The sequence below is a fragment of the Arachis stenosperma genome, chromosome 4, assembly GCF_014773155.1.
Source record: "Arachis stenosperma cultivar V10309 chromosome 4, arast.V10309.gnm1.PFL2, whole genome shotgun sequence".
Lineage (NCBI taxonomy): Eukaryota > Viridiplantae > Streptophyta > Magnoliopsida > Fabales > Fabaceae > Arachis > Arachis stenosperma.
This window is the reverse complement of record NC_080380.1, coordinates 6,502,259-6,515,629: the sequence shown is the minus strand read 5'-3', so window position 1 is coordinate 6,515,629 and position 13,371 is coordinate 6,502,259. Positions and strand designations below refer to the sequence as shown.

Genomic DNA, 13,371 nt, shown 5'->3' with positions numbered 1-13,371 from the left:
AAGAGAAAGTTGAATAGGTGAACAATAATTACTTATCTAATTTGTTCATTAAACAATATATCAAGTAACCACAAAAATAAGTCAATGAATAGAAGAAGAATGAACAATCTACTGAAAAACACAGGGCAGAAGATGATATCTGTATTCAAAAGTGAGCCCTTGATATCTTAAAAGCGCTCTCTTTCCATCCTCTTTGCCGAGCCCTGAGTTCCCACAATGCAGTCTCCTTCATCTGATTCACAAGAGCTGCCTCAGCTCTCTCCCTAGCCTCCTCACATGTCTCCATCCCTGAGTTGCACTTATCAGCCTCCTTCTGATACTGTGATGCTAGTTTCTTTGCCTCCAAGAGTGTCGTGTCGGCTATCCTTTGTTTCTCTTCAGCTATGGCTTCCTTCTGCCTTACTTCCTGTGACAAAAGCTCAGTGAATCTCCTCTCAGACCCTTCACCCTCCTCTGGCTCTTGCTTCATACAATCTACACATTAACACATGAACTGTGAAATGAGGCTGTTTTGAAAATAACCTTACAATTGTGGCAAAGCCCTTCCTCTAAAATTAATGTGAAAGTTCACTTGAACTAAAATTAAATTAAAACTTATAATCTGACCGTTATAAATCAGTTGCAACCGACAAATATCTCAGACATAAACGCATTTTCAATGTTATAATAACTCGATTATCAACAGATCATCATCTTCGTTATGGTCATTTATCTTTACTTTAGTAACCGACCATTTATAATGAACAGTAACTCACCTTTTCAGAACACTTATAAATTAGATTGAAATTTGAAAAAAAAAAGGTATGCTTTTATTATATAAAGCACAACATATAATTCACTTATACTGACTTGAATGTGTTATGTGTATGTGCTGCAAAGATTAAGGATAAACATCTCCAAAAAATATAAACTATTGCAGTTAATAACAGCTATGTATTTGCATGTGTGTTTAACTCTGAGTAGTAGTAATAGAGAGAGAAAAACTGACCTAAAATGGAGTTATTCAATCCTGCATAAGAAAACAAACACTTTCATGAATATGTCAGCATAAGAAACATTTGAAAGGCATGAGAAGAAGAGGTACGTACCGTCAGGGAGAGAGAGAAGAGGTTCAAGAGAGCAATCGCAGTGGCAAGGAGCGCAAGAAGAGACGGTGGAGAGGGACTCGTTGAGATGCCAATAGAGAGGTCTGCCGCCGATGTAACCGATGAGACAGAATCCAACTGTCCACATCAACACCATGAACGCTCTCCGCTGCCTCCTGTTCATCCTTTCTTTATTCTCTTTCTTTCTTTCTTTCTTTCCTTGTGAGTAGATTTTCACACCTAACTAACTAACTAACTGACTGACTGGGGAACAGGATCTTCGCTTGACTGAGCTCTCAGGTGCTTTGCTTTTATTTGGTTTCAAGATTCGCGTATGTATCTGCCTCACTCTCAGCTACTACCCCCACGCGTCTCTCAACTCACATTCTATTTATACTTTTCTCCATTATTAATGTTTCTCAAATGATACACATTTTTTAATTCCTATAATCTCAATTAAATTTACTGATACTAGTTCTTCAGGATTTTCTTAAAATATCAAATAAATTTCATACTTACACTTATACAGTTTTAATAAAATTATATATATTTTTATATTTTATTATGTACGCGTTTACATAGACTACAAAATAAATAATAAAATATAAATAATTTTAAAATTGTATATACGTAATATGAAATTATTTTATTAATTAAAAAAATCTCTAATTTTTTAATAGAGACCACTTTGATAAAGACACTAAATATGTCATTTTTTTTAAATGTTTATATGTGTCATGATATTAGTGAACATTCAATAATTTATTTTTTAATAAATCAGAATAAAATCAGTTTATTATAGCAACAATAATAAACTCAATTGTCTGCATTATAATTATTAGATCTGATTTGATCCAATCGATTTACACAATCTGAACCGAATCATATTTAAATTTTTTGTTATAAAGACAAATATATCCCTAACTTTTGTTTTGTGGATATTTAAAAAAAAAGATCCGGGCTGGTTTGTATAAACTGGACAGGTCCAGACAGGTCAAACCGAATTTAAAGTATTTGATTTGAAAACAGATTTCATTAACCAATTTTTAATAAACAACCAATTACAGAATGACACGTCAATAACTTAAAAAGTTGTTTGACATCTTTATGGGAGTATCTTTTTTAATATTGTCTAAAATTACATTCCATGTCAATGTCACAGTGAATGGTAATGTAATTTTGAATTAGAAAGATTACTAGAAGGTTTTTGTCAACACTCGATGTTTATTCTCTTATTCTCAAATAACTACCTGTCATTTTTATATTTTACATCAAGTTATTTAATTATACTCCTATTTAATAAAATGAATAAAATTAGTGAATATGAACAATACTAGTAAAATCATACTAGAAAAGAGAATGGTGAAAATTCATGTGCAGCCAACTTTACGTAAAGTTGATAGCTAAAAGCGGATAGATGATTTGGCTGATTTGACTAAATTTTCATCTCTTAACCATCAGCTTACATGAGTTTTCACCAAAAGAGAATACAACATGTTCCTTTCGTTTTATGTGTAGAAGAAGATTGCTGAATGCCTGCAGCTCTTCATGGCAAGAAGCAGAGGGATGTAAATAACGAATCATCTTCGTTGGAAATAATAATAAGAGAGAAAAAGGTAAAGAACAAGAAAAGGGGTGCCATGGATTAAAGTCTTCATTGGAAATCCAAAACATCGCAGCCGTTCAAGGAAATGTCTCTGTTTTCACTTTTCAGACATACACAATTCTTATATATGTGATTGCTTTCAAGGTTAATGGTAACTTCCTCCATTTTGATCATTTGCTTCCTCAAAATTTTTAGTGCAAACACTATTTCTTGAAACAGGGGGTGTGAATTGTGATATGTGAAAAATGTAGTTATGGCCCCATGTATGTCAATGAAACTCCAGCCAGGAATTTTCCTCAGTCCAAGAGATCTCATATGATTCCATGTCTCACCCACTTCTTCCCACTTGTTTATTGAAGCATAGCAATGTGCAAGTTGTACATAATGCCCTGCACTCATAGGCCGCATCATGAGAATATCATTGGCGATTGCATCACCAAGTTCCTTATTACCATGTGCTCGACATGCATCAAGGATTATGCCTAAAACATCTAGATGAGGCCTTAAAAATACTTTTCGGTATAGGTTATACCCCTCCTCGACCCTCCCTGCTCGACTGAGGAGATCAACCACACAAGCATGGTGTTCAAGATTTGGTGCAATTCCAAAATCTCTAGTCATTGATTTGTATATGGTCAATCCTTGGTCTACAAGTCCATTATGACTACAAGAAGATAGAACCGACAAGAAAATCACATGGTTTGGTTTAATTCCAGATTTCAGGAACTCTGAGTATAACCTAAATGCAGTTTCTCCTTTGCCATGATAGCCGTACCCTGCAATTATCGCACTCCATGACACCAAGTCATGATATGGCATCTGGTTGAAACACCGTTGAGCGGCATCCAAATCGCCACATTTGCAATACATGTCTACCAAAGAAGTGTCCACTAAGATGCACGGCTGAAGGACGTTTCTTACAACATAGCTGTGTATCCATCTTCCCAAGTGAAGTTGTCCGGTTGACGCGCAGCCTTGGAGGAGGGAGACAATGGTTATTGAATCAGGGTTTTGATGATCACTCCTCATTTCATTGAAAAGCAACAATGCCTTGCATACATAGCCATTTTGGGCATACCCACTGATTATTGTGTTCCAAGAAACCAAATCCCTTTTGCTCATCCTATCAAATACAATGGAACTCTGGTCCAAGTGACCACACTTTGCATACATGGCAACAAGAGAGTTTTGAGCGGCACCATCCAATGATAATTCTTGCCTCATTATGTAACCATGAACGGATGCCCCCAAATGAATAGACCCAAGTTGACCACATGCTGTAATTACACTGGCCATAGTAGCACTAGATACCTTCACTCCGAGATTCAACATTTGGCGGAACACACACAGTGCCTTATCAGCAGAATCATTCTTTACAAGGCCTGATATCATCGCGGTCCACAAAACTACATCCCTATCCAAACTCCTCTCAAATATTTTGAAAGCAGTGTCGACGTTCCCACCTTTCAAGTAAGCTACAATCAGTGATGTTTCAATATGTGCATCCAAGTGAAAACCACCTCTCAAAATCTGGCCATGAACTAGCATTCCTAATTTCAACTCCCCCCTTGATGCGACCACAGATAGCACTGACCCAAAAGTCTGCCGATCGGGCTCTAACCCTTCCACCCTCATTGTCTTAAAAAGCTGCAGAACCTCAATCAGATCCCCAATCTGGGCATAGGTCGATATCAGCGAATTCCAAGAAACTAAATCTCTTCGCTCCATGTGATCAAACAACTTCCTGGAATCATCACTGCTCCCACATTTCCCATACACATTCAATAGAGAATTTGACAAGCTTATATCAAACATAAACCCATGCAAAACCGCACAGCCATGCAAACACCGCACTTGAGCAATCTCTGAAACTCCAGAGACCAAGCTTAGCAATGTAACACTAGTGGGCTGAATTCCCTGCCAACACATCTCACCAAACAAGGAAAAAGCCTCAAGAACACGACCACCGTGGGAATAGCAGCCAATAATGGTAGTCCAAGGAACAACGTTTCTATGAGGCATAAAATCGAACACTTTGCGAGCAACATCAGGGAACCCGAATTTAACATAGAAAGTGATCAAAGAAGAAGCTATGTATGGATCAAGGGAGAAGCCAAGAAGAACGATGCGTTGGTGGAGGAGGAGGCCAAGGAGGAAGAGGTTGAGGGAGGAACATGCTTTGAGGAGGGTGGGGAAGGTGAAGGGATCAGAAGGGATTTGGGAATGGAGCATGGAGGCATAGGTGAGGAGGACTTGGCGGTGGGAACCTTGGGAGGAAAGGTAGTTGATGTGGCCATTGAATGAGTGGGTGGCGGTGGCTGAAGAAGGTGGTGGTGGTAACAGTACCAGCCACCGGGTTTTGACTGTTTTGTAGGTAGGGAACTTCAGCAGCAACAAGTAGGGAGCCTTTGGTTTGAATGCGTGCATCAGTATAACCCATAACTGATCATTGCTTGCTGTGCTCTCACCGTATAAATTGTCTCACAAAGACTTACTTGAAGAAGGCAAAATGAGTTTCAGAAAAGATATTTGAAAAAAAAAATTACATGAATGTCCACATCCAAAACGACGATCACATTTGTTTTTTTTTTTAAAAATGCTACTTTTCAAAAATAAATAGATATTACACATAAAAAAATTTGGAGTAAACAAAAATACGATTGTAAATATTAAAATGCACACGAAAAATTATTTTGATAAACAAAAGAATCATGTTGGAAATGAATTTGTTAGACTTGAAGCATATTTTTGTCCATCGAAAAATCTTCCCTTGTATTTTAATATTTACAAACTTTGGTGTGTTTTTTTATCCATTTAAAATTCTTTTTATGTGTATTTTATTTATTTACTCAACTTTATAACATTCTTTTTAGCAAAATAATTTTTTAATAACCTCAGTAAGCAAAAACTTTATAAATGAAATTAGTTCGACACATATAAGCTAGTTCAGTCACCCAACTCGGGTTTGAGGGAATGTGCACCAAATACTAGTGATACTCCAAGCATCATTCAAACCAAGATACTCTCTTATATATAAGGATTCATTGAAAATTATTTCTCTCTTTGAGAGCTGAGACTACGCATGCTAACGCGCACTATCCTGCATGCATGACACAGTTATATAATAAATCAGGTGGTGATGATGTTAATATAAGGTAAAAATGTACAGGATATTCAGCTTCAGTTGAATAGGTGGTTGTACATTTGTTATTTGACTATAAAGCCAGAGTGTATGTATCGCAAATCTTGAAGATTACTCCGAATACAGTTTTTACCGATCGTCTTCGACTCTTCACTATTAAGATCATGGTCATCAATATATCTAGTTTCAGTTTAAATTATTTGTCCATGCTGCTCTGAGGCATCTTAACTAACAGTAAAACTGCGAGATCCCCAAAATTTCTCCGAACAATGAGAGCTACTACTACTTTTGTTTCTTTGGGTACTCTCTGGCGCCAAATATAGTAGATCCAATCCTCACATTTGTACTTCCCATCTCAATCTGCACAATTTTGAAGTTAGTGGGCTAAGAGATCTTATGAAGAATTTCACAAAACTTGTTCAATTCAATGAAATTCTTGTATTTTCAAAACTTCCTTACAGCTTGCTCAAAGTCTGCAGACATGCCCATTGATAGTTCACATTGATCTTCTGGTATTCCAATTGCTTTGCAAACTTCACTTCTACAATTCCATAACGTCTGCATAGTACAAAAGAAAATTTAATCTCAAGGATTAAATAGGAAGACTAGCAAGGAATCTCCAAAACAAATAACCATGCCTAAAATTGCAGTCACCACCTTAAAATTTTCCGGGGTAGATGTATAATCCGGCATACCAATTGTCATTAGGCCACAAAACTCGAGGCATTGGCGGTTCTTAACATATTTCACAAGGTCCACACACTCAGAAGGGTTAACACCAAATTTAGCTGCAAATAGAGAACAGTCGAATGTGATTCTTGGACAAAACTGCGTCAACAACAGCATTTTATCATGGGACAGAAAAGAAAAAGATATAGGGTGCAGATTTTGTCAGCATGCTCTAACCAAGCAGTTATGCTGTAACAAATTTCATTCTGATAAATGTAATGGTTACACAGTCACATATACATCTGTGATGTTAGAATCAGTGATTGGCTAACCATAATTCCAATAAAAGAATTGGAAACTTTGTTCTCATGTAAATTTGATGATATTTTCATATTTATAGGAGATGTAAAACGATTTGGGTTAGGGTACATGCAACACTAACAAGTGAATTTCATAAACAAACTGTAGATACTGAAAGGACCAAATCTATCAAGTGACCTTACATGTTTCTCCGCTTGTATTCACTTGGACGAAAACCTTCAATGGTTTCCTGCCCAAGTTTGCTACAGCATTATCAAGACAATTTGCTATCTGCCAGCAGCAAAAAGAGGGAGGACAGGGAGAATTAAAAAGAAGAAGAACCAATTGATGAGTTAATCATCTGCAATGGAATATAAAAAGACACCAATATTATGCATTCAATATATCAAATATTTTGTTTGATAGAACTATTCTCTATGACGCTTTCTTGTATACAGAACAAAATTCTTAAACAAGTGACATAAAGCACTAATGATCAGCGGGACAGAAATGAACTTAAAATTAATGTAAGATAATTCTACATGCACAAAATCAATCCCTAAACTCAATTGAACAAATGGCTATAATAACTACTCTGGTTAGCAAAGGCTAGTAACTGATTTAAGGACAGCTTGCAAACTCAAAAATTAACTTGCATCCTATATTCCTATTCATAGAGAACTTTCAACGACATATTACAATTACTTCCAAGGCTTAGTATTTTGCGACCCCCAAATTCAAACGAACTATATACAATCAGTTACTTTCTTGTATGCACTCATATGCATATATTATACCTTGGTCCACCACCAAACAAACTATCAAGGAGAGGTAGAAAAACAAATTACCTTCTCATCATCTACAGTTTCTACATATTCAAGGTTGGGAACAGAATCTGCAAAAGAATCAAATGAGGAACAATCAAATGATGGAAATCTATCACAATTGAAGTATGCCAGCATGAGCTACAGTAAACTTAAATGGAAGAGAAATTGTAACTGAATAAAGCTCGAAAATGATATTTTATAGATAATGAATATCGAAATCAAAGTGAAGGATTAGGATGCATAACATACTGACAAGAAGCTTCGCCTTATTGCTCTGCAAATTTCCGATGAAATGCCACTCAATATCTTCTGGAAGCTGCACCAGTTTCACGAAACCTAAGCATCCACGATTCCAAATATATATAGTGAAGAATCGAATCGAAGAAATAAACAGACCTGAGGAGCTTTCTCGACGAGTTCTTGAACGTAGTTCTCGCCGAAGCAGCGGTGGCCGGAATCGTAGACCTCGCGGATGACGGAGACGGGCTTGGTCTTGCTGACGGCGACTATACGGACCTGTTGTGGCGTCCGGGCTGATCGCTCGGCGGCCTGGTGGACGCGCTGCACCACCGACCTCAAGGATGCCGCAGCGGCTCCGTCCATGGCAGCTGCTGACGTGGCCATTCAATCACAGAGATACACCTACACGGTTACACCAATCTTCGAGACCGAGGACCGCGAAGTACCTACCAACTCTTTTCTTTTTGGACAAAAATGGTTTAACCCGATATACTTTTGGGCTGCTAAATAAGATTTACAGTTTTGGGCAGCTAAAACAAACAGAGGACCAAAAAAAGAGAAGAAAACAAATCTAAAATTTTTGGGATTTCTCTCAATTTTTGTAACAATTGAGAGAGTAAAGTGTAATCTCTTATCATTAATTTTATAAATGAGACCAAAAATAAATATGAAAAAGAGAATAATGAAGAGTTAAAGATCACACTTTAAATTTTTAATTTTTTTTAACAATTGAGAGGATCTATTCCCAAAATTTTGTGTTGGAAAAATATTTAAGAACTTTTACCATAATTATGCTGCCAAAATGATGTGGCAGTTACTTGTACATTGTACATCATAAGATTATAACTTCGCTGCACTAGCAATTTCTTGCGACTATTGGTTGTTAATCTTTGTACAAATGGTCGTAAAGTTAATTACTTAATTACTTAATTAAGCTAAATGCTCTGTGATCGTCTTAAGCTGGTAGTCATTCGCATAAACTGTTTCTTTATGGTAGACTTGAATCTGAACATTTGTAATGGTACGGCTACAACAATCAGTACTCCAATTATCACCGTATAAGCCTTCATCAAAATTTCAGCTTCTTTTTCAGTGCTTATCCCAGCAAATATGCTTACTACAACCATTCCAATTGCAGCATACCCTGTAGCATGGTGCCATATGTTCCACCACTTGCGATAACCACCTTCTTTATTTAACCTCATCGTCAACACGGAAAGTATCTGTGTAACAGTTGACCAATTAGAGTGAATTTTACTATTAAATGAAACGTGTAAAACATATGTATGAAATTGTCTCATAATTGAGAGGTATGTAGGACTACTGACTTGTAAGTTTATGATTGTGAAGGTAATGATGGTAAGTGCAAGTTGGAGTTTAGACAAATAATGTTTTGAAAGGGTTCTAAGCCATATCCCAATGCACCAGCCGATTGTGCCCACAATGTATCCTAGTGTTTGGCACAGTACGTGACACCAGAACCATTGTTTCCACTTGAAAAACCTTGCAATGATTGCTCCTATTGGAAGCAAAGTTCCCCATCCTACAACGATTAAAATCCCATGCACCTGCCATAGCCACAAACCAATCATCTAGATATATACGTTAATAATAACTAATACACAATAAATTAAAGAATTAGTATTGAGCCTTGCCTTTTGTAGATGAAGTTGAGTATGGCGGGAGAGAGTCTGACCTCTATACGATACTACAGTAGTTCTTTTACCATTATTTCCTGGTGTCATGTGACTGATTTTGGATTCCAATTCATAGAGAATTGTTCTTCCATTTTTAGCTAGTGCTAATTTCTCAATTGTGGGAACTAATTGGGCACGGGTAGGAGGAAGAAAGTCATGAGCACATAACACGAGAAGCAGAATTAGGAAATAGGATATCATCATGATGGTGTATGTGTACTGTGTCGCTCTATGCTACTCTCATAAACATGAACCACGACTCATTCTTCGTACTGTTCATGATTGCCTTCATGGGTCAAATTTCGCTAGGACAGTATAGTTCTAAGTTCTTTGCTTCTTTACTTTAAAGAGAAAAGGAATATTAAATTCTTAACGAGGAGTGTTAGGCGACTAGTAATTTTTGTGTTTTGTAATCATTAATTGGTCATTAATAGTATTTTTAATGGTGTAAAATTAAATCAAATAACGTGGAATCATTTAATTTTCTTTTGATGATTAAATGTTGGCCAACTTTTTTAAAAATTGCTGACTACAAAACTTTTCTGTTTTGAATTTATTACAAATATAAATGTTCCTGCCAAAAAGAGGCCCTAGCCTGGCCTACGGATTCGCTGTAAAATACTACAATAATATTTGGCTTTATTAATTTATTCATTTAGAATTTGTGCTTTCCTTGTCAAAGTAAGTTACAGCACTCTACATATGATCTGCATAAATTAAATTATCGCAAAACTAATATTCATTGTTTTTTAAGATAATACAAACACACGCAGCATCAGTTAATAACTACTGGAATGATATAAGTGGTTCTATTGTAGGATACACGAAGTGTAAGTATGTAATTGGAAGTTTATTTGTTGATATATAAGCATATATGTCATTTATTTAGAACGTATAACAACCAGCGGAAATTATTTTTATTATGGAAAAACCATTGGTGTTTTGGGAGAATATTGGAGGGTGAGGTGATTTATCGGACGATGGAGAACTCAGTCAATATGCAGGAGCGTGGTAATCCTACTACGGAGCAACGTGTCCGCACCACACAGGGGCGAAGTGACGCGGCGAGCATGCACACTTCTGACACCACGCAGGGGCGAGGTGGAGTTGGCGTCACGGAGTTCCAATGTTCTTGCACTTCGGGAGGCGTGCTGCAGCTGCTGCCATGCAGGGGACAGGTCCCGATAAACAACAAGCGTGGCCTCTTCATGCTCTATATAAGGAGCCTTCTCCTCCAACTGCAACACAGAAAGAGTTAGTGAGAAGGTTTGAGGGCAACATTTTTAAGAAATGATGTTAGTGAGAGGGAAGAAGGGGGTTGCGAACTCATCAAAGGAGAAGGGTGTTGCTGCTAGTAGAAAGGGTGAAAAAATAATAGGTAGTAAAAAAAGAAAATTATTATTTTGTATTTATTTTAAAGAATGGTTCATAATTATAATGCTCTGGAAGAACATATTATAAATTATTTGGATCATCCTATATATGTAAGTCGGTAAATTATATTTTTATTGTATATTTTATCTGTTATTTTTTGTTATTTAATATGTTAAAAAATAATTTTTTATTAATTTTAAATTAATTTTCTAATATAAAAATACTAAAATAAAATATATATTATACTATACTATACTATACGATATACTAAAATTTAAAAAAAAATACATTTCTCTATGATAAAAATATAAAAATAATACTCTAATAAAATAAAAAATATATATACTGTAAATAAATATATATGTATGTTGAACATATTCAAAAGTTTAATATATAAATGTTAAAGTAATAAATAAATATTAAAAAATATATATACTTTGTTATTAATAATATTAAAATATTAAAAAAATATTTTAACTATGGTAATGCACTGCATGTTAATGATTTTAACAAATAAAATATTAAAATAAATAAATATGTAAATAATATTATTAATTGAAGTGATCACATACATTTTAGAAATAGATATGGTAATATTTGTTTATTAATAAATGAATATTTATAACTAATATAACAAATATATTTTTGTTGATGCAGCCTAATAGAAATTTGTTGGTACGTAAATTGAATCCGCCACAGAGTTGGAATCCGAGGGTCGAAAACTACTTACGCGCCACGAGATTCTACCACGTATCTAGGATTGGGATGATAAGAGGATTTCACCCGTTGTTAGCTGTTCTGGTTGAAAGGTGGAGGCCGGAGACTCACACTTTTGTGTTGCCGGTGGGTGAGGTTACAATGACATTGGAAGATGTCGTACATATATTTGGCTTACCAATTGATGGAGAGTCTGTGAGTAGATGGACTGATAGTAGTAGTGATTTCGTTCAGAGTCAGAGCATGGCAATATTGGGACATCAACCGGTGCTCAGTCGTAATTCGAAATCCTATATAAAGCTTGGTTGGGTTTGAAGTATCAGAGATGAGGAGCCATTGGATACTGAAGAGTCCATAAGGAGATACGTGAGATGTCAGATTTTCTGTCTGTTAGGGTCGACCCTATTCACAGATAAGTCGACCGGATACGCCCATTAGAAGTATCTACCGTTGTATCTGCGTATCTCCCAACAACCTTTTTTCCGTATCAAGCTGGCTCAGATAAGCCAGTCGCACCCGCGCCCATACATCTTGCATTTTGCATAGAACGTCTGTGCCTCAAACTCATACACGTCGTAGTCAACTCCTCTAACGATAGTGTAACTTCTAATTGCTGCCACGACCGACTTTCTAGAACTGTATTCCATTCCAATCCGGAACTCTCCGTCCTCGGGATCAGCAACGCCTACAGAAAGTGCCCATCATCGTTTACTAATCAATCCAAACTATATATTAAAGAAAATATATTATTCGGTCATCACGTACCTATGTTTGAATATTCCAGAAACTCCAGTGTATGCATGGCGTCGAGATCCAACTCACGCATAAAATGTGGCACGTTCATCGGTTGACTGATCGATGAGTGAACCACTACATCAGCTGCTGTCTCAACTCCCGCATCACCATCCTGCTCTTTGTCGCCGGCTTCATAAGTGGCTTCGAAATCCTCTTCGCTGTCACTACTCATTCCCTCGTACACTGCAGCTCTATCATCTTCCACCTCTAAGTCATTTTGAATCCCTTTTGCCTCTACGGTTTCAAACTCAACATACAGCTCAATCTGTGGCTGTCGTATCTGAGTCTGCCGGTGAATTTGAAACATATTATGCATAGTCATTTCGTCAGTGATTGGCATGGTATCAAACTGTATTAGACCACTAAAAACTATAACCGGATTCCGGTACAGAATTCTGCTCACTCTCATTAATGTACCGTTCTCCATGCTTTGACAGAGACCGTTCTGAAGTTCCATAAACGTAATGGTCCATGGAACCACAAACGAAAACGGATTCTGACACACAAACCTCACTCCCTCATGAGTATTACGTATTATCTCACCGTCGCGATACACTACTAACTTTGCGGTATCCTCCATTACACCAGAAACACACTCAAAGAACACTCACACACTTCCTCAGCATGAAAATGAACCCAACCACAGCCTTATATATAGAGTAGCATTCACCGCGAACTCCAATCACGTACTGCCACGTGTCAGGACGCCCCTGCGTGCTGACTTAGCACGCCCCACTTGATGCCCTCGTGTACCAATCAAACTTGGCCACGTCCCCATGACGCCCTCACGTGATGCCACGTCAGCATCACGCCCCCACGTGCTAGGTCAGCACGCCCCCACGTGATGCCACGTGTCCCGCTCAGGCTGCACCACGTCATCGCGCCTCCCACTTGTCGCACGCAACACGCCCCTGCGTTT

General features: G+C 37.1%; 4 protein-coding genes across 4 annotated transcripts; all 4 read right to left on the bottom strand.

Moving 5' to 3' along the window:
• Positions 1 to 125: 125 nt before the first annotated feature.
• LOC130976108 (uncharacterized) lies at positions 126 to 1,412 on the bottom strand. Its single transcript, XM_057900877.1, has 3 exons — positions 1,089 to 1,412; positions 989 to 1,009; positions 126 to 474 (listed from the first exon to the last, which is right to left on the bottom strand). Exons 1-3 carry the CDS (start codon positions 1,267 to 1,269, stop codon positions 146 to 148), a joined length of 531 nt encoding a protein of 176 aa, XP_057756860.1. The 5' UTR covers positions 1,270 to 1,412; the 3' UTR covers positions 126 to 145.
• A 977-nt stretch (positions 1,413 to 2,389) lies between these two features.
• Positions 2,390 to 5,118, bottom strand: LOC130974486 (pentatricopeptide repeat-containing protein At4g04370-like). The gene has a single exon (XM_057899364.1). The coding sequence runs from the start codon at positions 5,116 to 5,118 to the stop codon at positions 2,740 to 2,742; it is 2,379 nt and encodes a 792-aa protein (XP_057755347.1). The 3' UTR covers positions 2,390 to 2,739.
• A 752-nt stretch (positions 5,119 to 5,870) lies between these two features.
• Positions 5,871 to 8,360, bottom strand: LOC130973446 (uncharacterized). Its single transcript, XM_057897963.1, has 7 exons — positions 8,026 to 8,360; positions 7,879 to 7,945; positions 7,651 to 7,697; positions 7,006 to 7,093; positions 6,491 to 6,621; positions 6,293 to 6,391; positions 5,871 to 6,193 (listed from the first exon to the last, which is right to left on the bottom strand). The coding sequence occupies exons 1-7, from the start codon at positions 8,251 to 8,253 to the stop codon at positions 6,116 to 6,118; spliced, it is 738 nt and encodes a 245-aa protein (XP_057753946.1). The 5' UTR covers positions 8,254 to 8,360; the 3' UTR covers positions 5,871 to 6,115.
• Positions 8,361 to 8,804: 444 nt separating this feature from the next.
• On the bottom strand, positions 8,805 to 9,614 carry LOC130974485 (cytochrome b561 and DOMON domain-containing protein At5g47530-like). The gene is made up of 3 exons (XM_057899363.1): positions 9,525 to 9,614; positions 9,198 to 9,437; positions 8,805 to 9,092 (listed from the first exon to the last, which is right to left on the bottom strand). Exons 1-3 carry the CDS (start codon positions 9,612 to 9,614, stop codon positions 8,805 to 8,807), a joined length of 618 nt encoding a protein of 205 aa, XP_057755346.1.
• Positions 9,615 to 13,371: the final 3,757 nt, after the last annotated feature.